This window comes from Scyliorhinus canicula, chromosome 13 (genome assembly GCF_902713615.1).
Source record: "Scyliorhinus canicula chromosome 13, sScyCan1.1, whole genome shotgun sequence".
NCBI lineage: Eukaryota > Metazoa > Chordata > Chondrichthyes > Carcharhiniformes > Scyliorhinidae > Scyliorhinus > Scyliorhinus canicula.
Genome location: NC_052158.1, coordinates 76,644,243 through 76,671,580, shown reverse-complemented (window position 1 = coordinate 76,671,580; position 27,338 = coordinate 76,644,243). Strand labels below are relative to the sequence as shown.

The following is a 27,338-nucleotide window of genomic DNA, read 5'->3' as shown; positions in this document are numbered from 1 at the left end:
CTGCTCGAGGCGATACCCTTGTGGAGCAGGAACTGACGCAGCTCATTGCTCATGAATGAGGATCCCCTGTCACTGTGGATGTACATGATGTGGAGATGCCGGCGTTGGACTGGGGTGAGCACAGTAAGAAGTCTTACAACACCAGGTTAAAGTCCAACAGGTTTGTTTCAAACACGAGCTTTCGGAGCACGGCTCCTTCTTCAGGTGAATCACCTGAAGAAGGAGCCGTGCTCCGAAAGCTCGTGTTTGAAACAAACCTGTTGGACTTTAACCTGGTGTTGTAAGACTTCTTACTGTGGATGTAGGCAGGGAAGCCGAACAGAGCGAAGATGGTGGTGTTGAGGGCTTTGCTGACGGTGGCAGATGTCATGTTGGGGCATGGGATGGTGAAGGGGAATCTGGAGTACTCATCGACCAGACTGAGGAAATACGTGTTCCGGTCGCTGGAGGGGAGGGGCCCTTTGAAGTCCATGCTGAGGCGTTCAAAGGGCCGGGAGGCCTTCACCAGGCGCGCACGAGACGGCTGGTAGAAGTGAGGTCCGCATAGACCTGGCAGTCTCTGGTGATGGCCGTGACTTCCTCGACGGAGTAGGGCAGATTGCGGGCCTTAATGAAGTGGTACAACCATGTGACTCCCGGGTGATAAAGGTTGTCGTGCAGAGTCCGGAGTTGGTCCACCTGTTCGCTGGCATATGTACCTCGGGATAGGCCACTGGTGGGCTCATTGAGGTTACCGGGGCGATACAAAATCTCGTAGTTGTAGGTGGAGAGCTCGATTCTCCACCTCAATATTTTATCATTCTTGATCTTGCCCTGCTGTGTGTTGTTAAACATGAAGGCTACCGACCGTTGGTCAGTGAGGAATCTGAATCTCCTGCCGGTCAGGTAATGCCTCCAATGCCGCACAGCTTTAACGATGACCTGGGCCTCTTTTTCGACGGAGGAGTGCCGAATTTCGGAGGCATGAAGTGTTTGTGAAAAGAATGCCACGGGCCTGCCTGCCTGGTTGAGGGTGACGGCTAGAGTGACGTCTGATGCGTCATTCTCCACTTGAAAGGGTAAGGTCTCAACGACTGTGTGCATCGCGGCCTTGGCAATGTCGGCCCTAATACGCTTGAAGGTCTGTTGAGCCTCGGCCGTCAGAGAGAAATGGGTGGACTGGATGAGTGGGCGGGCGTTGTCCGCATAATTTGGAACCCACTAGACGTAGTAAGAAAAGAACCCCAGGCAGCTTTTGAGGGCCTTGGGGCAGTGGGGAAGGGGGAGCTCCACGAGGGGGCACATGCGGCGGGGTCGGGCCCCAGAACTCCGTTCTGGACCACATAGCTAAGGATGGGAAAGCGATTCGTGCTGAATACGCACTTCTCCTTGTTATAAGTGAGGTTTAGGAGAGTGGCGGGGAGAAATTTGGCAAGGTTGGCATCATGGTCCTGCTGGTCGTGGTCGCAGATGGTGACATTTTCCAGGTGCGGGAAAGTGGTCCGCAGACCGTACTGGTCAACCATTTGGTCCATCTGCCTTTGGAAGACCGAGACCCCGTTGGTGACGCCGAAGGGAACTTCAGGTCTTTACTGTTTGTGCCGCTTCTCTCTCATGAATGTGGTAGAGGCGGCCACCTGCCTCGAAGGCAGTGTATGGGCGGTCCGCCTTACGGATGGGGAGCTGGTGGTAGGCGGATTTTAGGTCTACAGTTGAGAAGACCCGGTAATGTGCAATCTGATTGACCATATCAGATATGTGTGGGAGGGGGTACCCGTCGAGCTGCGTGCACTGATTGATGGTCTGGCTGTGGTTCACGACCATTCTGTGTTTCTCCCCCGTGTTCACCACTACCACTTGGGCTCTCCAGGGGCTGTTGCTGGCCTCGATGATGCCTTCCCGAAGCAGCCGCTGGACCTCGGACCTGATGAAGGTTCTGTCCTGGATGCTGTACCGTCTGCTCCTGGTGGCAACGGGTTTGCAATCCGGGGTTAGGTTTGCGAATAGGGAAGGTGAGTCAACCTTTAGGGTCGCGGGGCCGCACACAGTAAGGGGTGGTAGGGGCCCGCCGAATTTCAATGTTAGGCTCTGGAGATTACACTGGAAGTCCAGACCGAGTAGCAGAGGTTGGGGAGGACGTAGAGGCGGAAGCCGCTGAACTCTACGCCTGGATAGTGAGCATGGCAATGCAGTACCCCCGGATCGCCACAAAGTGGGACCCGGAGGTCAGGGAGATTCTCTGATTAGCGGGGTGTACCGCAAGGGAACAGCGCCTTACCGTATCGGGATGTATGAAGCTCTCGGTACTCCCGGAGTCCAGCAGACAGGAGATCTCGTGCCCATCGATCTATACGCTTGTGGAGGGGGTTGTTAGATTGTGCGGGTGAGACTGGTCGATCGTGACCGAGGCGAGCCGTGGCTGGTCGTCGCTGGTGTCAGACAATGGGGTGCACGGGGGGCACGGTTCCTGGAACGATGGTGTTGTGGGGGAGACAAGATGACGGCACCTGACGATCCTGAGGAGGACAGGATGGCGGCGCCCACGGGCTGCACGTGGCGGAGGTTGAACAAGATGGCGGTGCCTATGAGCCGCACGTAGCCTGGGGAGGGGAAGATGGCGGCACCCACTGGCCGTGCGTGGTCTGTGGGGAGTAAGATGTCAGCACCTCCTGTCCGTACGCGGGAGGGGTCGGAGCGATAGCGGCGACTGAGCGAGCCTGGCACACCACAACGAAGTGCCCCTTTTTGCCGCAGGCCTTGCAAAGGGTCTCCGGGCCGGGCAGCGTTGGCGGGGGTGTTTTGGCTGCCCGCAGATGCAACATCTGGGACCCCCGGGAGGGCTGGTTGGCGCGTGGCACAGGCGTAGGGTTGGCTGAGTGGAGTCCCCGATGGGGCGGCCGTCTGCGGGGTCCACATTGCGTAGGAGGGGTGGGCCGTGCGGCCGGGGGTGTAGGTCTGGATATTGCGCAAGGCGACCGTCATCGATAGCGCCAGCTTTTTGGTTGCTGCGAGGTCGAGCGTGGCCCCCTCTAAAAGTCACTGGCGGATGTGATCTGATCACCGTAATCCCTGTAACAAAAGCGTCCCGCATGAGTAAATTTGAGTGTTCAGTTGCCGTGACGGCCTGACAGTCTCAGTCTCTGACCAGGGGAATTAGAGCACGCCAGAAATCTTCTATTGACTCACCAGGGAGTTGACTACGAGTTGAGAGGACGTGCCTGGCGTAAAGTGTGTTAGTCCGCTGAGCGTAATTCTCTTTCAGTAGCGCCATGGCTTCATCGTAGGTCAGCGCATCCTGGATAAGCGGAAAAACGCTGGAGCTCAGTCGCGTGTAGAGGATCTGGATCTTCTGAGCTTCCAGAATTGGGTCTGGTGCAGACCTGATGTAAGCTTCGAAACAGGTTAGCCTGTGTTCAAAGTCCTTTTTGGCGTTGCTTGATTGCGGATCCAGCTGCAGGCGATCTGGCTTGATGCGGAGGTCCATCTTCTGAAAACTTTAGTGTAATAAATTAATGCACGATCAATTGCACAAAGATGAGAGTTGAATACAACTGAGGCTCTATTACACTAAGGTGTGTGGCCTCCTGCAGCAGCTGGCGAAATGGCTGCTGTACGGGGAGCACATGTATTTATACTCCGCCTACTGGGCGGAGCCATCAGGCAGTGACTACCCCCGTACCTATAGTACAGGGCCTTTCCATACATACCCTAATATATACAGCAGTGGTTACTACCACAGATCGTACTGAGAACCTAGCAAGGGGAAAAAGTGCCGCTTTTTAAAAAAAAACAACAATGAAATACTATGAATGCTGGAGTTCAGAAGTAAGAACAGCATGTGCCGGGGAAGAAAACACAGCAGGTCTGCCAGCATCTGTGGAGAAGAAACCGAATTAACATTTCGCGTCTAATGTTCAAAAGTGCCATATTGGACTTGAAACGTTAACTGTATTTCCCTCTCCACTGGATGCTGCCAGACCCTGCTGAGGTCCTCCAGCACTCTCTGTTTTATTCCAGCCCTTTTCGTTCACTGTTCAGATCAATGTATAGGATCCAAACAGACGGCGTTTTATCACCTTCTGTCCCTCAGTCTCAAACCTGCTCGTTCTCAAACTTGTGCCACCCCGCATTATGTTCTATGTTCTGTGTCAGTTCATCCTACTGTCTTATTCAGTGCCATGTTGCACCACTCTAATCATGCTCTTATTTTCCCCTTTAAACTTGGGAAATGATCCCAGGAAGGCTATTTGAACATTCAGAGCTACACCGCTACCATGATCTTGCACTCACTTTGACACCCACACACACATATATGCAAATGCTCCAGCAGGAAAGGCTGGGAACACAATCGAAACTGGAACCTTGGCTGACCTTCCCATCCCTGGTCCTATGGCACTGAAACCAATTTAAGTGGCCCAGCTGCTGTCCTGGCTGATACCAACCGACGTTAGTGAGGGAAATTGATTTCTGAATGCAGCTTGGTCTTGATGGATCTGAAGTGCTCAGCCGGCTGGCAGTTAACGTTTAAACAGCTGTGCTCCCGTTTTTCATTGCATTGTAAAAGTAGAGGATTCAGCGCAGGTTTTGTGAGCAAGGGAGAGATTGATTGAGAGAGAAGCGGCACAAACAGTAAAGACCCGAAGACAAGATTTACCCCAGAGATTTATTTTTAAATACCTGCCAAGATGCGCACATTAATTAGATCCGTCCTTATGATGAATTCACAGATTGGCTGCGTGTTCTATTCCTACAGTGGGCACCACATTAGTATGAATGGATTCAGTAATGTATCATCAGTGGATTGTAATGACTTATCGCAATAATTTAGCTTTACTGGTTGACAGAGCGTATTGTATGTGAATGAAAAGGAGATTTCCTATATTTGTTTTGTGACCAGGTGAATTCGGTGAGGTTTGCAGCGGACGTTTAAAGTTACCTGGGAAGAGGGAGATCTACGTGGCTATCAAGAGCCTAAAAGCTGGCTACTCAGAGAAACAACGCAGAGACTTCCTGAGCGAAGCAAGCATCATGGGACAGTTTGACAATCCCAACATAATCCACCTGGAAGGGGTGGTTACAAAATGTAGGTATTTCTAACTCCATCACATCTTGGAATATTAATTCTCCAGCTTCAAGGGTGCGCTCTCCAGCAATAAGCCCCAGATTGATTTTGGAAAGTTTTGGTTTTAAATACTTCTGAAACCGAGTGGGGACTGGGAGAGTGACTTATTTTACTGCATGGCAGAAGCTTTGTTCCATTGAGATAAATCGGGGCTATAATTACATCAATCAGACCCCCTGACTTCAAGTAATTTACTTGGGTTTGAGCACCCTGTACTACATAGCACTCACTTAAAGAGGGATTATGACGTCTTTTGGGAATATTTGGAACAGCCAGGAACCACCTGCTCAATACACTGTGCTGTCACCGTCTCCCGTCACCCCCTCCCCCTCCCCCTCTCCCCACCTGTGATAGCAGCTGCACTTTGAAAGCTGCATCTGCTGCCTGCCATGATTCTGTTCTCTCGTCTGTCATTTTGTTTCCCTCCGTTGCTCCTCGAGTTTGCTCGCCTTTCGGCATTATCCGGGCATTAAAGATTAATCTGCAAAGTGCCGGAATCTGCAAAAGGGTATTAAAGAAGTTGTTTATATATATATAGACAATAGATATATATATATATGTTTGAATGCTTCCACATTGTAAACTATAAAAATGCTGGGATTGAGAAAAGAGATTGTTTGAGTAGGTGGGACAGTTGAGGTCATGTGGTGAAACTTTCAGCAAGAAAGACCAATCAGAATTGAGAACCCTGCCTGCTCGTGTCCAAAGCACTGCCTGCTTATTGTGGTGTGGACTCCTCCGGGCAGCAGGTGGATTCTGGTTTCTTCATCAAGTGAACAATCTTTGCACATGAGGCTTGTAATAATTCCAGGAGGTGCAGAGTGAAAGGCCAAACTGGTTTATTTGGATGCTACTGTGGCACCCAAAACAAGCATCCTAGCTCAGGACTATTGGGTCTGGGAGCCACATTTAAAGGTCAGCTAACGAGCTCCAGCTGGGCGGGCCTCCGTATGCTCACCAAGAGAACTGTATTCTATGAAGTTCACGGGGATATCAATCAGCAGTGCCCCATGTTCCTCAGGAAAATTATCATGAAACATGAAAAACACTTATTGTCACGAGTAGGCTTCAATGAAGTTACTGTGAAAAGCCCCTAGTCGCCACATTCCGGCGCCTGTCCGGGGAGGCTGGTACGGGAATTGAACCGTGCTGCTGGCTTGTCTTGGTCTGCTTTCAAAGCCAGCGATTTAGCCCAGTGTGCTAAACAGCCCCTCACAGGGCCCATTCTCCCCGTAACTGCTTGGGTCTCACTCCCACAACCCAAAGATGTGCAAAGTAGGTGGATTGGCCATGCTAAATCGTCCCTTAATTGAAAAAAAAATTTGGGTACTCTAAATTTATTTTTTAAAAAGGAAAATTATCACAGGGCAAAATGGTGAGGGTCAGCAGGAGATAATCAGTGATGGAAAGGTGCATCACGGCAAAGCCCACATCTGTCCTCCACAAATGCACACATGGGAACATGTCATCGGTATAGGTTAGCAACCATGGCCGCTTACCTTAAACATAGTACCACTCAGGTCAGTGGTAGCGCCCTCACTCTTGTTAAGTTCAGTTAACTCTGTCGCATTTAAGTGCTTAATCTTGATTCTTGTGCATATTGAGATGAGTCACAGGATTATCAAAAGATTATGGCCAAAATTCTCCAGCATTTGGGATTCTCTCTTCCTTAAGGCAGCGCACCTCTACCCGTGGTTTTTCCAGCAATGTGGGGTGGCTTCAATGGGAAATCCCATTGACAAGCGGCGGGATTAGAAAATCCCACCGCCAGTGAATGGCGCGTCACTGAGAAGCACACGGCCGGGAGAACGGAAAATCCAGCCCCATATTGTGGTCACATTCAAAGCTGACCACTCGACAGCAGGGCCTCAAGGACAGGATTGGTTAGTTCATTCCTCTGCTAGTGCCACATTTCCAATACTAAGTACTGGCTAAGGAAATCGAGGTGGAATCACATTGTAAATCAGTTTAAAAAATAGATGATTGGTTTGCATTTTGACTGTATTGTTTAAAAGATGTGGCCTAGACTTCCGGTGGCGGCGATGTCCGAGTGAGCCGCACATTCGGTGGGCTCTCACTCCGGCCGGCTGGAACAGCTGTTTCCCCGCGATAGCGGGACTACGGAGGCGGCAGAAAGGCTGCCTGGAACAGAGGAGGAGAGCGGGCTGCAGATGATGTAAGTGTGGGAGGCCAGCAGGTGAGGAAGAAGGAGAGAGAGAGAAGGAGGAAGCTGACCTGCAGGGTAAGATGGCGGACCCACGGACCTTCCTTCCTCCAGTAACAAAGGGAAAAAGAAAAAGTTTGGAGTTGCTGAGGAGGGACAGCTTGGACCCACTTCAGATGCCCAGGAGGTAAAATTGAAGGAGCTGGGCGAAGGAAAGCGGCAGCGGAGGCGCTGAGGAGCGGGCTGCGGCATATGGAACAGCGGGATTCCAGAAGGCAGAAGAAGAAGGAGAAAAAGGGACAGAGACAAGGACCGGAAGAAAATTACCTGGGACCTAAGATGGCGGACACACGGAACCCGGACTCAGCAATCCAGCTGGCGCTGGATAACATGCTCCAGGTAATGAAGTCCAGTTTTGAAGCGCTGAAGCGGGACAGCTTGGACCCAATCCAGAAAGCGGTGGATCAGCTGAACCAGAGGCTGGACGCCCAGGATGTTAAAGTTAAGGAGCTGGGAGAAGCGGTGGAGGAGCAGGCGGATGCGCAAACGGTTGCAGCGCTAGAAGTGGACGGCCTGAAAGAGCGGCAGAGAAGACTGCTGGACAGAGTGGAGGAGCTGGAGAATAGAGTCCGCAGGAACAATCTGAGGATGGTCGGCCTCCTGGAGGGGGCGGAGGGAGCTGATGCTGCAGCGTTTGTAGCAGACCTGCTGAAGCAGCTGATGGGGGCCGAAGCCTTTCCGCGACCGCTGGAGCTGGAGGGGGCACACAGGGTGCAGGCAAGGCAGGGGCGGCTGGGCGGACCCCCCCGCCCGATGGTGATTAGGTTCCACAGGTTCGTGGACAAGGAGCGGGTGCTGCAGTGGGCAAAGAGCACCAGGAGCAGCACGTGGAATAACAGTGTGCTCCGCATCTATCAGGACCTAAGCCAGGAGGTGGCTCGGCGGCGAGCAGCCTTTAAGAATGTCAAGGAGGTGCTGTTCAAGAAGCACGTGAAGTTTGGTCTGCTGTTCCCAGCTCGGCTATCGGTCACGCACCAGGGTCAACACCACTACTTTTCCGAGCCCGAAGAAGCGATGGATTTTGTGAGGGACCTGGGGCTGGTCCCGAAAGGAGGCCCCAAGGACGCGAGTTAGGGCCCGAGGATTTCTGTGGGGAGGATCGCCGAATGTGCCTGGACTGCTGCTCAACGGTTTGCTGGGCCAATGGGGCCAAGCGGAACATTTGAGACTCTTTCCTTTGTTCATGGACATTTATGTGCTTTTTCTCTTTTTTCTATGTTTTTTCACTTTTTTTTTTCTGTTTGGGCTTTTTGTGCAGCTCGCGGAAGACACTGGAGCCGGCTTGCCCCAGTGGGTGGGGAGGAGGGCGGGGAAACAAAGGGAATGGGACAGGAAGGCGCCGGAGTGTTGAGTCACCGGGCTAGCAGATTGGCTAGTCAAGGAAGTCAGATGGGGGGGAAAGCTATAGCCAGTAGATGGCAGGGGTGGGGGTATCGGGGGATGGGGTTAGGGGAGGGGGGGGTTGTTCTGCTGACGGGAGAGGGACTTGAAATAGGCACTGGAAAGGAGGTCGAGGGTGGAGGCAGCTATAGGGCGGGCCAGGAAGGGCGCGACGCACGGGTCAGGGGCCGGCCCGAGAAAGGCTATGGCTGACCGGCGGGGTGGGGGGGGGTGGGATGTGCCCCCCGACCAGGCTGATCACCTGGAACGTCAAGGGACTGAATGGGCCGGTTAAGAGGGCGCGGGTGTTCGCGCACTTGCGGGCCCTGAGGGCGGACGTAATTATGTTGCAGGAGACACATCTGAAAGTGTCAGACCAGACCAGGCTAAGGAAGGGCTGGATTAGCCAGGTCTTTCACTCGGACTTGGACTCGAAGTCCAGAGGGGTGGCAATCATGATCAACAAGCGTGTGCAATTTGAGGCAGAGGGCATATCCGCAGACAGGGGGGGCAGATACCTGATGGTACGGGGCAGGCTGGAGGGGAGAAGAGTGGTGCTGGTGAATATATATGCCCCGAACTGGGATGACGTGGACTTCATTAAAAGAGTGCTGGGGAAGATCCCGGACTTGGATTCTCGCAGGCTAATAATGGGAGGGGACTTTAACATGGTCCTTGACCCGACTTTGGATCGGTCGTGTCCCAGAACGGGTAGACTCTCAGCAATGGCAAGGGAGCTGAAAGGGTTTATGGAGCAAATGGGGGCAGTGGACCCCTGGAGGGAGGGACAGCCAACAGGAAGGGGCTACTCGTTCTACTCGCACGTCCACAAAGTATATTCCAGGATAGATTTCTTTGTGCTAAGCAGGGACTGTAGGGGGGAGGTAAAGAACACGGAATACTCAGCAATTACCATTTCAGACCATGCCCCGCATTGGGTGGACCTGCAGTTCGGGGGAGCGAGTTATCAACGCCCGCAATGGAGGCTAGATGTGGGACTGCTGTCGGAGGAGGGGATCTGCGAGAGGCTTCGGAAATGTATAAAAAATTACCTGCAGGTGAATGACACTGGGGAGGTCTCAGCGGCGACCGTGTGGGAGGCGCTAAAGGCAGTAGTGCGGGGGGAGCTGATTTCAATTGGGGCCCATAGAGCCAAGGCAGACAGGGCAGAGATGGATAGATTGGTCAGGGAAATGGGCCGGATAGATGAAGAGCACGCGGAGTCCCCGGGGGAGGTTTTACTCAGGGAGAGGCAGAGGCTACAGGCGGAACTGGGGGCACTATCCACGAGCAGGGCCATGGAACAGCTTAGGAAGGCGAGGGGAGTGGTGTACGAGTATGGGGAAAAGGCTAGCAGACTGTTAGCGCAGCAACTTAGGAGGAGGGAGGCGGCCAGGGAAATAGGTAGAGTGAGGGACGAGGGGGGCACAAAGTGGAGGATCCGGCAGAATTGAATAGGGTATTCCGGGACTTCTATCGTAAGCTGTATACATCGGAGCCGCCAGAAGAACCGGAGGGGATGAAAAGGTTTCTGGATGGGTTAACATTCCCAACAGTTGGGGGGGGGGGGGGCGAGTGGAAGAGCTGGGGGCCCCGATTAGAGTAGAGGAGGTTTTGGGGGGCCTAAAGGCCATGCAGTCGGGGAAGTCCCCGGGGCCGGATGGATACCCAGTAGAGTTTTATAGGAAGTTCTCGGAGCTGGTGGGCCCGGTCTTGGCGAGGGTTTTCAATGAGGCAAGGGACAGAGGGACCCTGCCGCCGACGATGTCACAAGCCACCATATCTCTGATATTAAAGCGGGGTAAAGACCCGGAGGTGTGCGGGTCCTACAGGCCAATCTCCCTGATTAATGTAGATGCCAAGCTCCTGGCAAAGGTACTGGCGGGTAGAATGGCGGACTGTGTACCGGAGGTGATTGGGGAGGATCAAACGGGGTTCGTGAAAGGTAGGCAGCTGGCGGCCAATCTGAGGAGATTGCTCAATGTGATAATGATGCCCCCGGCGGGTAGAGAGGTGGAGGTAGTGGTGGCTATGGACGCCGAGAAGGCCTTTGACCGGGTGGAGTGGGAATATCTATGGGAGGTGCTCGGACGGTTTGGGTTCGGGGAGGGATTGGTGGATTGGATCAAATTATTATATCAGGCCCCGAGGGCCAGCGTCAGGACCAACAGAGAAGTGTCGGAGTACTTTAGGTTGTACCGAGGGACCAGGCAGGGCTGCCTGCTCTCCCCGCTGCTGTTTGCGCTGGCCATAGAGCCGCTGGCGATTGCGCTGAGAGCCGCAGAGGGTTGGAAGGGGATGGTGAGGGGCGGGGTTGAACATAGGGTTTCTCTTTATGCAGACGACCTGCTCCTGTACGTGTCGGACCCAGTGGCCAGGATGGGAACTATACTGGGAATGCTGAGGGAGTTCGGCCAGTTCTCAGGATACAAATTAAATACGGTCAAGAGTGAAATGTTTGTGGTACAGGCAAGGGGCCAGGAGAACAGATTGAGAGGGCTACCGTTTAGGTTAGTTGAGGAAAATCTCCGGTATTTGGGAATCCAGGTGGCACGAGACTGGGGCAGGCTGCATAAGTTAAATTTGGCCAGGGTGGTGGAGCAAATGAAGGGAGAGTTTCGGAGATGGGATGCACTCCCGCTGTCGCTGGCAGGGAGGGTGCAGACTGTAAAGATGACAATCCTCCCTCGATTTTTGTTTATTTTTCAGTGCCTCCCGATCTTTATCCCACAGTCCTTCTTCAAAAGAGTTAACGGGCTGATCATGAGCTTTGTCTGGGCGGGAAAGTCTCCGCGGGTGAAGAAGGCAATGTTGGAGAGGAACCACAGCGAGGGGGGGCTGGCGTTGCCGAGTCTTGTCAATTATTACTGGGCGGCCAACATCGCTATGATAAGGAAGTGGATGGTGGGTACGGGGTCTATTTGGGAGCGGGTGGAGGCGGCTTCGTGCAGGGGCTCCAGTTTGGAAGCCCTGGTCATGGCTCCTCTACCGCTGCCGCCGGCCAAGTACACCACCAGCCCGGTAGTGGTGGCGACCCTGCGGATATGGGGCCAGTGGAGGAGGCATGTGGGGGAGATGGGGGCGTCTGTCTGGGCGCCAATCTGCGACAACCATCGGTTTGCCCCCGGCAGTATGGATGGGGGGTTCCGAGTATGGCGGCGAGCAGGGGCGGGAAGGGTGGGTGATATGTTCCTGGAAGGGAGCTTTGCGAGTTTGAGGAGCTTGGAGGAGAAATTTGGGTTGGTAAGGGGAAATGATTTTAGATACCTACAGCTGCGGGACTTTGTTCGTAGACAGGTCCCATCTTTCCCGCGCCTCCCGCCAATGGGGATCCTAGACAGAATAGTCTCTGGGAGGGACGAAGGGGAGGGTAGAGTCTCGGGTATTTATAAGGTGCTCATGAGGGAGGAAGGGTCCCAGACAGAGGAACTGAAACTTAAATGGGAGGAGGAGCTAGGCGGGGAAATGGAGGATGGGCTGTGGGCAGAGGCCCTGAGTAGGGTAAACTCGACCGCGACATGTGCAAGGCTCGGGCTGATCCAATTTAAGGTCGTTCACCGGGCCCATATGACGGTGGATCGGATGAGCAAATTTTTCGGGATAGAGGACAAATGCGCTAGGTGCGCGGGAGGACCAGCAAACCATGTGCACATGTTTTGGACATGCCCTGAGCTGAGGGGGTACTGGGAGGGATTTGCGGGGGTCATGTCCCAGGTGCTAAAAACAAGGGTGGTGATGAGTCCAGGGGTGGCAATTTTTGGGGTTTCGGAAGACCCGGGCGTCCAGGGGGAGAAAGCGGCCGATGTGCTGGCCTTTGCTTCCCTGATAGCCCGGCGACGAATATTATTGGCGTGGAGGGACTCAAAGCCCCCGAAGACTGAGTGGTGGCTTGCGGACATGTCAAGTTTCCTGGGGATGGAAAAAATTAAGTTCGCCTTGAGGGGATCTGTGCAGGGGTTCACCCGGAGGTGGCAACCATTTATTGACTTCTTTGCGGGAGAGTGAGCGTCAGCAGGGGGGTGGGGGGAGGGGGGGCGGGGGGGGGGGTAGAGTAGAGTAGGAGGGAAAATATGGCGGGTAGTACGGGTGGGAGGGGAGCGGGCTTGTGCAATACGGTACGATGGAAGTATTGAAAGTACGTGGATGTTTGCACATTTTTGCCTTTTTTGCTTCCTTTCTGATGATGTCTGTAACTGTTTATAAAGCCAAAAACTACCTCAATAAAATTGTTTATTAAAAAAAAAGATGTGGCCTATAACAATTGTGTTGGAATATTTCATGAAAACAAACCTTGAGTAGCTTTGATTCAGAAGGCTGGATTTTGAACCCCTGTCGGTGCCTGGATCGGAGATGGGTGAGCACTAAAAATGGTGACACCAGCCTGCGCGCTCGTTCGCTGGCTCCATCCTAAATTTACCCAGAGGGGGGATGGGGAGATGGTGGCAGGGCTATCACCCGCATGTGGCAGGGAGCTTCTTCAGTTAGCTAGTGGCCACTTAAGGTCAATCGAAGGAAACCGGGCAGCACAATGGCGCGCTGGTTAGCATTGCTGCCTCACGGCGCCGAGGTCCCAGGTTCAATCCTGGCTCTAGGTCACTGTCCGTGTGGAGTTTGAACATTCTCCCCGTGTTTGCGTGCTTTTCGCCCCCACAACCCAAAAATGTGCAGTGTAGGTGGATTGGCCATGTTACATTGCCCCTTAATTGGAAAAATATAATTGGATACTCTAAATTTATACAAAAAATTGAAGGAAAACGAGTGGAATTTTCCAGTCAATGTCCAGGTTCATTGAGGCAGCACAGAACAGGTTAGCTTCCGAGACACGACCTTCTGGCTACAGCCACTCTCAAACTTGCCTTCTCGCATCCTGCTATTGCTTTTGAGCTTTAAGGTCTCCAGTTTGTCCTCCAACTTTGAGAACCCCACCCATCATTCCTAATTGGATGGCAACCCCACCCATTGGGCATTAATCAGCTTCTGTGGGGAAAATCACACCTCCCACTACTTGTGCTCCCAACCAGATGTCTAACTTCCTCTTCTGAAGGGCCTGGACATGTGACAAAATCTCCTCAACCATAAAGACCAGCAGGAAAAAGTCTTTGTCAAGAATAAGACTTTCCAAAGCCAGAAGAGGACAACCAAATTCCGATCACTTTGGGATTCAACACCTCACAATAATGCTGAAAATGGCTGCCACGACAATGCACAAGTATAGGTTTCAAAAGATACTGTGCAACTTTATCAAAAATTATGTTGCAGGGAGATTACTTTGGACAATTTGGAATTCCAACCTTTCGAGAAGCCGTCTGAAAATGATCCCTTAGACATTTTCCCAATGCCAGACAAAGCTCCCATGGCACAGAACGCAGTTGCAGTGGTTCATAATATATGGTTCAACATGAATTAATATTGCACTTCAATCTCTTATTTTTTTCAGCCTGGTTGGTTTGGGCATTACTAAATATTTATTTTCCATGTGCTGATTAATGAACTGTAAATAGATTACAGGACCAATCTCAGAGGCCTTTTGGCATGCAGATCAAAACAATTGTCATGTAGGCTTGGCTTTGAATATGTGACTCTGATTAATATCAACAATTCAAACAAACACAGCTAATTAAATGGATTGAACTTTGTCACGATATCATGAATATTCAATTGAAGACCTAGATTTAGAAGCACATTTTAAAAGGATGAAGAGGCATACATCATAGGAAAATGTTACAACAGTGCCATGGAGAGGTTTACTGTGATCAGGCAATAACATTTGAGTGTCTTTTTAACAATGAGCAGATTTTAAGCTTTCAAAGTGACAAAGCAAGATTATCCCCAAGTGAAAAATGTTGAATTTTGCCTCATTTCCACCCTCGCCCCTCTGCTCTGTGCAAGTTTGAGGAGACAACAGACCGCGAGATAGATTTTTAAAAGGGATTCTGATCAGGGCATTGTTGAAGAAAAATGTGGAACAGGACAAGGTTAATTGACTCCTCCCACAGAGCACGATCTGTGTGGACTCAAGATCTGAAGGGAAATATCTTCAAATTATCCCCTCAACCAACCGAGGCTCAGAAATACCAATTCCTCCCCCCACTCTGCTTTGAGAAGCAGGACATACTGGAACTATACAGCATCCATAACAGGAAGAGACAGGTTACTGGTTTTGATCAATTCTGAACTGTCACATCTGAAGCACAAACTTTCCTTTTTTTCTTTAGGATATTGATGAATTTTAAGCGTTTTCCCTTCAGAATTCCAGCATTTCTGATTTTTGACTCCACTATTTCACACTGGTTGGCTGATTGCCACAAATCTCTTGGGTGAGTTGGGTGAGTGGTTCGGAGATAGGTGGAGTTAAGGACACTCAAAATATCCACATAAGGACCAAGTTTAAAGCTAGGTGAGGCAATTATTTGCAGTTGATTTTGGCCCAGACTGACACAGAATTTTTTCCAATCTCAAAATGAACTGGCGAGGCATCATGCTCCCCCCTCCCACCCCCAACACCTCCACCCACTCCCCATTCCACCACTGAATCCATGATCCATTTGCCCTTGATTCCTTTAGAAACCAAGGGAATGGTATTACATTGCTGCACACCCATGAACCACAAAGTAAAACACACGCACACATTCACGCACGTACACATCGCATGCAAACACTCACACGCACACACTCTTGTACGCACACTCACACGCTCACACTTCACACGTTCATGCACACACTCACATGCTCACATTTCACATGCTCATGCACACATTCACACACACATGGATGCAAACACACTCAATCAGACACACATGCATGCGCACGCACTCAATCACATACGTGCTCACAAACACTTCAAAATGTACAAACTGCCCTCAGTGATTCATTATGCTACATATCTGCTTCTCCCTGGAGCAAATGTGGATATTTTTTCAGGGAAAGCTGTTCCTGTTGAAAGACTTGCACAAGATAGACCTTCAACTTGTCGCTCAGGTGCAGTACTGGAGCAACCACCCGCTATAGAAGTGACTCGTATTCATTTCTGTTGATTTAAAGTGGTTGCTTTGACAGGCAGCCAGTCAGCAATAATGGTTTTAGGTCAAAACAAAGGATGAGAAGATCGAATTGCTGCCTCGATACCCTCGTCCTTCCCAATATCACACTGTTCCTTCAGCATCCAATTCTTCCCATCTATTATTTTCAGAAACATTTTGTTTAAATGAGGAATGTAGATGACATGGCCAGGCAGGGTCGAGAGCACCAAGAGATCTATGAAACTCATTGATCTTTAAAAACCCACCAAGTTATTTCCCACTCCTGAAAATATATTCTTCAGAAGCATGTAATTGTTATGCCACTTTAGCTGCAGTAAGTAATTTCTGAACTGCATTTAAGTTAATTTTATACCAAACAGCAAGAACCAAACATGACTGCACAAGACTATTCTTACAGGGGCTGGTTTAGCACAGAGGGCGAAACAGCTGGCTTGTAATGCATAATAAGGCCAAAAGCGTGGGTTCAATTCCCATACAGGCCTCCTCGAACAGGCGCCCGAATGTGCCGAGTAGGGGCTTTTCACAGTAACTTCATTGAAGCTTCCTTGTGAGAATAAGTGATTATTATTATTAAATAGCCTATTCATTTTTTGTATCAGCTTAAGCTGACGAATGACCTGGTTATTTGATTGAATAATTGAGATGTTCCATCATTTAAATCGAACTACAAACATAATTGACCTGATTTCATTTTTTGGGGAAGTAACAGACAGGCTAAGCTGTTAAGGTATCATTGGAACTCTAGTATTTGGAGAGTATCTGAGAAAATATTTGTCTTGAGGCCGATCTAATTCAGGTTGAATCAAAAGATGAAAGTTGCCACAGGAGGGCAATAGGAAAAATTAACATCTGTAAAAGGAACTCAGTGTCTTAGAATCGTAAACATCACAGAAAGACCAAGATCTGGATATTCATTTTAGGAACGGACTTTCAGCTCCAATCTGGAGGTGGTGGATGTGAAAATTCATATTCCCCACAGGCTAGATTCCTGAAAGTGGGATAGAGGCCAGCAAGACTATCCAGTCTGTAAGTGGCGGCTAGCCAAACGGGGAGGATAAATGGCCTATTCAGGCCAATTGCCTGTTGGTGTTCCTAAGGCATCAGAAACTTGACCTTCCACCGGAGAAGGCTTCATGGCAACCAACAAGGCCATTTCTTCATGCAGGCTTTGAGGCCCTCCATATCTCTAGAGGAATTGTCAATCCATAATGCTGACCTGGCTGCTGAGGTTATTAATTTAAAAGTTGAGAAGGTTGGAGAGGTTGCGCTTGAAGCTCGAGGTTCTCTCTCTCTCTCTCTCTCTCTCACCCTCTCTTTCTCTCCCTCCCTTCCCTGAATTGCAGGCTGCTGCTCCTTCCAAGCTGAAGGGCCTCCCAGTGACCCTGCCCTTGAGACCGCACCTCCATTGGACCCTGGGTTTGGGGTCCCGACTCAAAAGACAAAATCGCGCCCGTGGTTTTTAAAATGCCCTGACTTGTGACGCTTGTGACTTTTAGGGGGCGTCTTGACAAATATATGAATAGGATGGGAATAGAGGGATAGGAAGGGTAGGAGGTTTTAGTTCTGACGGGCAACATGGTTGGTGCAGCCTTGGAGGGCCTAAGGGCCCGTTCCTGTGCTGTAATTTTCTTTGTTCTCTATTTTTTGACTTGCTGTTGCACTCCATCTCCCAAACAAATCGTCAACTCAAGTTTGATGATAAATGCATGCAGACGGAGGAAATCGATTGGCTGGCTTGGAAATAAACAAGAAACATCAGAGCTTGGGGGGAGGAGCATAAAATAATCAGGATTGCAGGATTGTCACCCAGTGAGGAGAAAGTGTACCAATTGTGGTGAATTGTACTGTATGGTAATTCACACTGTATTGCACTGCATTATATTATGTCCTTGTGGGCTCTGTATGTGAGCCGTTGCGCGGCTCTGCCCATAGGGGGAGATGAGGAGCTTGTACAGGGCTCCACCCTTGGCTCCACCCATGGCTCTACCCAAGTCCCCTCCCACTACCGGAAGCATAAAGTGCTGCAACCGTAAGCCTGCTCTCAGTTCCTCTGGTCGCAGGCTGGCACAGTTGTAAGACTATTAAAACCACAGTTTACTTCCAATCGTGTCTTTAGTGAATTGATGGTCACATCAATTTAATAGTCTTAGAAAACTTGAAGAAAACTACTATGGAATCAGCCCTCAAACCTGATCGACTAGAACTTGACCCGCAGGCTGCAGAGGCAAAGGAAATCTTCCTACACTGGCTTCGATGTTTCAAGGCCTACCTGGCTGAATCAAGCACATCCGAGACTACAGAGGAGCAGAAACTCAGCCTACTGCACGCACGGGTGAGCCATCGTATCTCGACACAACTCAATTGTACCACCTCATATACTGAGGCCCTGGCTATGCTCGACCGACTATACGTGCGGCTGATTAACGAGGTCTACGCGCGGCACATTTTCACGACTCGCCGCCAGTGCCCCGCAGAGTTGCTAGAAGACTTTCTGCACGATTTAAAAGCCCTTGCTCGGGACTGCAATTTTCAGGCTGTAACAGCCTCCCAACATATGGAACTCGCTGTACGTGATGTATACGTTGCAGGGTTTAGGTCTAACTATGTGCACCAGTGATTGCTTGAAAAAGGGACCCAGAACATGGAGGACACGGTAGAGTTAGCTACGACTATGGAGGTCGCGTTCCGCAGTTTGAACTCATTCCCCGCGGACCAAGCAACCTCATCGTGGGCCCCCGACCAGCGACTGCCCCAGGCATGCGCCGCGTGGCCACCCACCCACTATGGAGCGCCAGCGTGCCATTTTTGTGGCCAGCCCCAACACCCACGGCAGCACTGCCCGGCCCGCAACGCAACCTTCAGCAGCTGCGGACGCAAAGGACACTATGCCCGAGTATGCCTGGCAAAATTAAAAACTCCAAACTCCACCGCCGTCCAGAGCACTCGCCTTCCAAACTCACAGGCCCGCAGGCTCCGTAATGCTGCAGCGTGTCTGCCGACTCTGCCACCACCCGACATGTGCAACTCATGGGGGCCGCCATCTTGGCAACTCTCCTCCACGCGGCCGGCCACGTACGATTCATGGGGGCGCCATCCTGGACGCCATCTTCCTCACCGCCTGCCACGTGCGATCCACGGGGGGGCCATCTTGGACGCCATCTTAGTCAGCACCCGCCACGTGCGATCAACGGGGGCCGTCATCTTATCCATCAACTGAACCGAACCTCGATGACTATGATCTAGTGGACAGTCATCACGGGGCCACTCCAGCACAGCTGATCGAGCCGCCGACTACCCACAACTCAACGCAGTCACGTTGGACCAGTCGCGTCCGAAGTGCGGACAGTCATCACGGGGCCACTCCAGCACAGCTGATCGAGCCGCCGACTACCCGCAACTCAACGCAGTCACGTTGGACCAGTCGCGTCCTAAGCACCTCCAGAGCTCGATGATGTCCGTTAAAATCAATGGGTACAGGACACCGCGCCTCTTCGACTCCGGGAGCACCGAGAGCTTCATACATCCTGACCTGGTAAGATGCTGTTCGCTCCCTATCTTCCCTGCACGGCAAACTATCTCCCTCGCCTCGGGCTCACACTCAGTACACATACAAGGGCGCACCGTCACGTCTCTAACAATTCAGGGCGCCAGCTACTCTAATTTCCAGCTGTACGTACTCCCCGACCTCTGCGCCCCACTCTTACTTGGACTCGACTTCCAATGTAATCTCAAGAGCCTCACAGTCAGCTTCGGTGGACCTCTACCTCCACTCACTATCTGCAGTCTAGCGACACTAAAAATCGACCCCCCCTCCACTCTTCGCTAATCTCACTTCGAACTGCAAACCCATAGCAACTCGCAGCAGGCGGTATAGCCTGCAGGACAGGGTATTTATTAGATCCGAGGTCCAACGGCTTCTACATGAGGGAGTCACAGAGGCCAGTAACAGCCCCTGGAGAGCTCAGGTGGTGCTCGTCAAGACCGGGGAAAAGTTCCAAATGGTGGTTGATTATAGCCAAACCATTAACCGGTTCACGCACCTCGATGCGTACCCCCTCCCCAGAATTGCAGACATTGTTAAACAGATCGCCCAGTACCGCATATTCTCCATGGCGGATCTGAAGTCTGCATACCACCAGCTCCCAATCCGCCCGGAGGACCGCCACTACACGGCATTCGAGGCAGATGGCCGCCTCTTCCACTTCCTCCGGGTTCCCTTTGGTGTCACGAATGGGGTCTCGGTGTTCCAACGAGCAATGGACCGAATGGTGGACCAGTACGGGCTGCGGGCCACGTTTCCGTACTTGGACAATGTCACCATAGAACATAGAACAGTACAGCACAGAACAGGCCCTTCGGCCCTCGATGTTGTGCCGAACAATGATCACCCTACTTTAAACCCACGTAACCCGTATACCCGTAACCCAACAATCCCCCCATTAACCTTACACTACGGGCAATTTAGCATGGCCAATCCACCTAATCCACCTAACACCATGTGCAGCCATGATTAGCAGGACCACAACGCCAACCTCCACCGAGTTCTCCAAACCGCCCAGAAACTCAATCTCACCGATAATACGGAGAAATGCGTTTTCCGCACTACCAGATGAGCCATCCTCGGCTATGTTGATCCCTGACCCGGACCGTATGCGCCCCCTCTTACAACTCCTTCTCCCTCATTGTCCCAGGGCCCTCAAGAGGTGCCTGGGAATTTTCTCTTATTATGCCCAGTGGGTCCCCCAGTATGCAGACAAAGCCCACCGACTATTTAAGACCACACTCTTCCCACTGTCGGCTGAGGCCCGCCAGGCCTTCAACTGCATCAAGGAGGACATCGCCAAAGCCGCCATGCGGGCGGTGGATGAATCCGTCCCCTTTCAAGTGAGAGTGACGCCTCAGAGGTCGCTCTCGCCGCCACTCTGAATCAGGCAGGGAGACCAGTCGCCTTCTTCTCCCGAACCCTCTCCGCTTCAGAACTTCGACACTCCTCAGTCGAAAAGGAGGCTCAAGCCATTGTGGAAGCCATACGGCACTGGAGGCACGAACTCGCAGGTAGGAGGTTTACCCTCATCACCGACCAAAGATCGGTTGCCTTCATGCAAAGGGGTAAAATTAAAAATGATAAAATCTTGCGGTGGAGGATCGAACTCTCCACCTATAATTATGATATCACATATCGACCGGGGAAGCTCAACGAGCCACCAGATGCCCTGTCCCACGGCACATGTGCCAGCGCGCAAGACGACCGCCTGAAGACTATCCACAATGACCTCTGCCACCCGGGGGTCACCTGGCTCGCCTACTACGTCAAAGCCCGAAATCTGCCTTTCTCCACCGAGGAGGTAAAAGCCATCACCAGGGATTGCCTGATCTGCGCGGAGTGCTACTATAGACCAGACAAGGCCCACCTGGTAAAGGCATCCCGGCCCTTTGAATGCCTGAGCATCGATTTTAAAGGGCCACTCGCCTCGACCAATCGTAACGTGTACTTTCTGAACGTCATCGAGGAGTACAAGCTCCTCATGTCCTCCTATGGGCAGAGCCGCGCAAAGACTCACATACAGAGCCCACAAGGACATAATATAATGTGGTGAATTATACTGTATGGTAATTCATACTGTATTGGAGTGCATTATATTATGTCCTTGTGGGCTCTGTTTGTGAACCGTTGCGCGGCTCTGCCCATAGGGGGAGATGAGGAGCTTGTACAGGGCTCCACCCTTGGCTCCGCCCATGGATCTGCCCATGGCCCCTCCCACTACCGGAAGTATAAAGTGCTGCAACCGTAAGCCTGCTCTCAGTTCCTCTGGTCGCAGGCTGGCACAGTTGTAAGACTATTAAAACCACAGTTTACTTCCAATTGTGTCTTTAGTGAATTGATGGTCACATCACCAATCAACTGAGTAAAGTCAGTTCTCAGCCATGATGTTTCAGTAATTATGCAGCTTTCTAACCCACAGAGCAGTTTCACGGATTTGCAGGCTGCACGTTCATTACAGAACGGCATGATGACACGGTGGCACAGTGGTTAGTACTGCTGCCTCACACCACCAGGGACCCAGGTTCAATTCCAACCTTGGGTGACTCTGTGTGAAATTTGCACAATCTCCCCAGGTCTGCATGGGTTTCATCCAGGTGCTCCGGTTTCCTCCCACAGTCCAAAGATGTGTGGACACGTGGGCCAGGATTCTTCGATCTTGCGGCCGAGTTCTGGCTCTGGCGTCAAAAGCAGCGTAAGCCACCGGCGTCAAAGGGCCTCCAGGCCCAGGTATTCACCTCTTCCTAGGGGGCTGGTATGGCACCGGAGTGGTGACCGCTGCTCCGGCACTTGAAAGCCAGTGCACCACGGCCGGCTTGGATCCCCGCATGCATGACACGGCCGGCGCGAGTCCACGCATACGTGCCCATGGGACGTGCGAGTCCGCGCATGTGCGTGGGTTCCCGTCTCCGTGCCGGCCCACGGGCAATATAGCGGAGCCCTCCAGGGGCCAGGCGTGGAGGAACATAGTCCCCTCACGGAATTAGTCCGCCTGCCAATCGGTAGGCCCTGATCGCGGGACAGTCACCATGGAGCCCACCCCTCCCCCACCCCTCCCCGGAGTCGGATCCCCCCCCCCCCCTGCCCCCTCCACCAGGACTGTCCCCGCAGCCAGAACTCCGAGGTCCCTCCGGGTAGAACCATACACAACTTACACCGGCGGTACTCGGCCGAAATTGGTGGGTACTTGGACCGTCGAGGTGAGGAGAATCACCGGGGGGGGGGCGCTTTCATGGCCTCTGACCAATGCGGTGGCGACCCCGTGGGCGCCAGAGAAACGGCATCGGAGAATCGGCGAGCCGGCGTCGGAGCGGCGCGATTCACACGCCCCCCCCCCCCCCCCCCCCCCCCCGCCGATTCTCGACCCGGCGCAGGATAGGAGAATCCCGGCCAAGGTGCCTCCAAATAAGTCTTACAAATGTAATTTCTGTCACTACCGCTCTCTGGACTGCTCTCTTGCTTCCAGACAGGTGTCTTTTTTCTGAGTATCTGTGGGTGGTCCCTCTAGTTAGGGAGTCTTGGTGGGGGGGGGTCCCTCTAGTTAGTGGGCCTCCGTGGCGAGTTCCTTTAGTTAGGGGGCCCCTGTGGAGGGGTTTGCCTAATTAGGGGGTCTCCTGGGGGAGTCCCCCTATCATAGGGGTCCCTGGGGGGGGGTCTCCCTATTTAGAGGGTTTGGGGGGGGTTTCCTGTTTTAGGAGGTTTCCTGTTTTAGGGCGGGCTGTGGCGGCGGAGGCAGTCAGATAGACGAGGGGTGGGCATTTTGGAGGGTGGAGGAGTGAGGGTGCCTGTCGGATGGACCTTGGAGGCATCTCCCTTGAGGAGTCACCATCCTGGCCCACTGCACGTATGGTGAGATCTGAAGTAATCCTTGCCCACGTGATTCCCAGCCCAGAGGACTGGAGAATCACGGGGGGCTGGAGATTAGGGTGCTGTGCTCACTAATACTTACATCAATTAATTAAGCAAAGTCTACCTGCAGCCTGCCTACGTGGATAGATGCCACTTTTTGAGGCAGATGAAGTGCAGCTCTGAAATTGTCAGTTGCTTACTCTCATACTGTTGCTAATGATCTCAATCTCCACTGTTTTACTTGGCATCCTCATAAAGCTATGGAGCATGAAATCATTAGCACGAGTTGAACACGACAATTCTACACTACTAATGATCATAACATGGTTTTTCAGTGGCATCTTGTCATGTGCTTGCCCTATCAGATTACTCAATGTTGTGAAGCATTGAAGAAGGGTGCACAGGATCAGAGGAATATAGAAATTCACTGAATTACTAAATAACTTTAAACTTATAATACTTTATTCTTAGTAGAAATTAAAGTTTGCAATTTAGGGTGGAATTCTCCCATGCCCTCGCTGGCGGTTCGGTGGTGGTGATGGCGGGGTGGGGGGATGGATTCAACAGGCAGACCACAATTCAGTGTCACGGCAGTGTAGATTTTCCATGGGATCTTCTGATGCTGACGGTCATGGTGGATTGGAAATCCCGCTGGAGGCCCGGGTGAAACCGATTTTCATCCTGCTAATGGGATGCAGATGTAGGCCCAACTGGAATCTTCCCCTGCAACTCCCCCTCCCCGCACTCCCAATTCTCTGTTATGCCAGAGGGAAGATGCTGGTTCACTACCCATCTGGGACAACGTGGCATGCAGAAGTCAGGTCTTACCATTAAGGCCTTGCTCACATCATGGATATCCGAGGAGAGGACAAGGGGCCTGCAGCTCCTAGACCCTAAGAAGATATCACCTGGAGTGGTGGTTGGATCCTCGTGTCTCTTGGAAGGTCGGGACCGGGATTCTCCGAAATCCCGTCCAAGTGTTGCCGCCGGCGTCAAAGGCCCTCCAGGCCCAGTCATTCTCCCCTTACTCAGGCGCTAGCACGGCGGCAGCTTGCGCGCAATGGCCGGCGCGGGTCCACACATGTGCACCACGGCCGCACGGGTCCGCGCCGACATGCCACAGCCATCTCCGCGCCGGCTTTCAGGCAGCATGGCGGAGCCCTACAGGGGCCCGGCGCGGAGAAGAATAGGCCCCACCCCGGAATGAGCGCGCCCGCCAATTGATTGCCCTCGAACTCGCACCCCCCCGTCCAGGGTTTCTGGAACCTACTTCTCCCACCAACCTTACCTTCCTTATATTCTAGCACCTGCCCACACTTTGCTGCATCCCAACCAATGCTAGGCGGAGACCTTGAAGTTCAATGCAAACCCAATATCAGAGAAGCTGAAGGTAGGGGGTCTCCACATAGCAACTTCAGCTTCAGCTTCTCTGATGTTGGGCTTGCATTGGAACTTGAAGGTCCCTGCCTAGCATTGGCACCTCCGCTCAATGGTAGATTCTGACATAAAGGGCGGGATTCTCCAATAATGGGGCTAGGTGTTGACACCGTCGTAAACGCTGGAGCGTTTTATGACGGCGTCATCTGGCCACTAGGATCAGCGATCCTGTGCCACACAAGGGGCCAGCATTGCACTGGAGCGCTTCACGCAGCTCCAGCTGCCGATACATGCCCCAGCACAGCCGGCGCGGGTCCGCGCCTGCCTCCACGCAACATGGCAGAGCCCTACAGGGGCCCCGCGCAGCGGAACATAGGCAGCCCCGGAATTAGCCTGCCCGTCGATCGGTAGCCCTCGATCGTGGGCCTGCCACCATGGAGGCATCCCCTGCAGAGTCGGATCCCCCCCTTCCCCCCCACCAGGACGGCTCCCACAGCCAGAACGGCGAGGTCCCACCGGGTAGAACCACACGTGAACGACACCGCCGTGACTCGGCCGAACTAGGCGGCCATTCGGCCCGTCGAGCGCAGGGAATCACCGCGGCGGCTGCTTTCAACGGCCCTCAACAGGCGCCACGGCGCCAGCGCCATTGCCACCGATTCTCCGGTGACCGGAGAATCAGCGGCCCGGCATCGCAGCGACGTCACGGGATTCGCACCGCCCCACCCCCACCCCCCCGCGATTCTCCAACCCGGCACAAGATCAGAGAATCCCGCCCAAGGATTCCGGGCGCCTTTCAAATATGATACCCGGATATAAAGGCAGAATGCACGCCATAAAGCGTGCCTCACTCTGGAAGACAGCGCAACACCCCCAGATATATAATTAATGAGAGTGGGGCTGGAAGATCTAGCGTAGTTTGCTGTTGTCCTCCGCATAGATAAACACTGCCTGTCCCTGCCCCCACCACAAGACTTAATCTCAGATGGGAAAATCCGCCCAATTGTCTCTGTTTACAAAAATGCACTGGAAATAAGAGCATGCAATTTCAGAAATATCTTGTGTAAGTATCCTTCCTGTCGATTTTCTTATTTCCCCTTTCTTTATTTTTTGCTGTTATTATGCTTAATAGACTCGTATCTTTAAGTCAAGCAGCAGAGAGAATGAGGAATTCAGAAGCTGCAGCAGAGTATGCTCTGCTAGCTTTGGACAACAGAACTCTGACTTTGTGGCACCCGAGAGATGGGGTAGGATTCGGTTTGCTTGTTTGACTAGTGTCCAATAAATTGGCCAAAAGGTCGTATTCTGCCCGGTAACAGGTTGTGATTGGATCCTGTCTGAGTGGGATGATTTCCAGAGGACTGGGAAAGAAGTTTGAATCCTGGACCATCGGGGAGAAAAGACCTCTCTTTCTCTCTCATGTTTTCTCCAGAAAAGCTGCTGTATTTCTTAAACTGCAGAGACTTGAATGAATCTGCGATGAAAAGCGTGACAGACTGGAAGGCAAAAATCTTGACCTGAAAGCCTGGTTTGAAGGAAGTGTTCTAGAAATACTCATCTGAAACAAAGACTCATCTTTTACTTTAACTTATTATTTTCACCCTTTTCTTCCCCTCTGTATTTGTTTGCTATGTGTGTGTGTGTGCACACGCTTAGAGGGTGGGGCAAGTTAAAGAGGGGAATTACTAATTACATAATAGTAAACCAATTGTTTTTGCTGCATATTTCATTATATTTCTTTATGTTAATAAGAAATTAATTGTGTTGAAATTTAGAAATCCGGTGGCTATAATTATTGGGCAGCCAAGAGCCAGAGACTTCTCAGTATTTTTCCGAGATTTGTTTGTTACTTCTAAGTATTTTTCTGAGATTTGTTTGTTAATTCAATTGTGTTGCAAATCAGGCAGCACTTGAGAAGAAAGAATCAGAGTTAATGTTTAAGCCTAATGATCTTTTATCAGACCAAAGAGGTATATGGTTGAACAGGCACCAAGAACCCTCAGGTACTGTGTCCAAGTATCTATTGCTGATGTGTAAACCTAAGGTATCTTCAGACCATCTGACCATAAAAGTATCAAATCCAAATCGCATCCTGCCCTCACCAGCAGGGATCATTTTGTCGTAATCGGTGGTAGCAGTCTGTGCTGTTTCTGTATTCTCCTTAACCTGAGGCTACTGAGGCTGTCTGCAAAGATGAATTCATCGACTCTTTACAGAACTTGCACTCCTCTTGAAATACATACTGTAAAATATGACGTGACTCGATAGAATTAGAGGGTGAAATCGGTCACCGACAGTTGGTTTATGGTTAGGGATCCTCAGGCGAGAGTGAAGCAGCAGTATGTTGTAGACAATGTCCAATTTTCATTTTGAAGTGCTGATCTGACATTGTGTAATGCCCGATACTGATTTACTGTCGCCTCTTGTTGCACTATTGACTGTGACTGATTTCAACCGTTCTGTGGACTAAAATTGTGACCTGTAATGATGCACTAACAAATGTAGATTGACTTGTCATTGCATTTATTGACCTAGATTAGTACAATATATAGGTGTGTAAGTTATTTTCATTTAACATTAGACACTTCAATTGAGTCATTTTAGTTTAACATTTCACCATTTTGCTGAAAGCAATTGGGAAAGATGATGCCCAGTGTCAAATTATATAAACAGGAATTTTGGCCAGGTCAGTAATTTAATGCCACGTAATAGGCGAGGCAAATTTGACAACTCAGATCAATTGTGATAATAAAACCTTTATTTAATGGCCATCCAGCATAAATAAGTCACTTGGAGAGCTCTTCATACAGGTTTGCTTGTCATGCT

At 51.5% G+C, this 27,338-nt stretch overlaps 1 protein-coding gene across 3 annotated transcripts in view; it reads left to right on the top strand.

Annotated features, from left to right (window-relative positions):
• epha4b (eph receptor A4b) overlaps window positions 1-27,338 on the top strand; it is a 480,535-nt gene that overhangs the window by 405,826 nt on the left and 47,371 nt on the right. For all 3 annotated transcript variants that reach the window (XM_038815297.1, XM_038815298.1, XM_038815299.1), the window contains one exon: window positions 4,877-5,062. In XM_038815297.1, coding sequence (XP_038671225.1) covers window positions 4,877-5,062 — 186 coding nt within the window. The remainder of the gene's footprint in view (window positions 1-4,876; window positions 5,063-27,338) is intronic.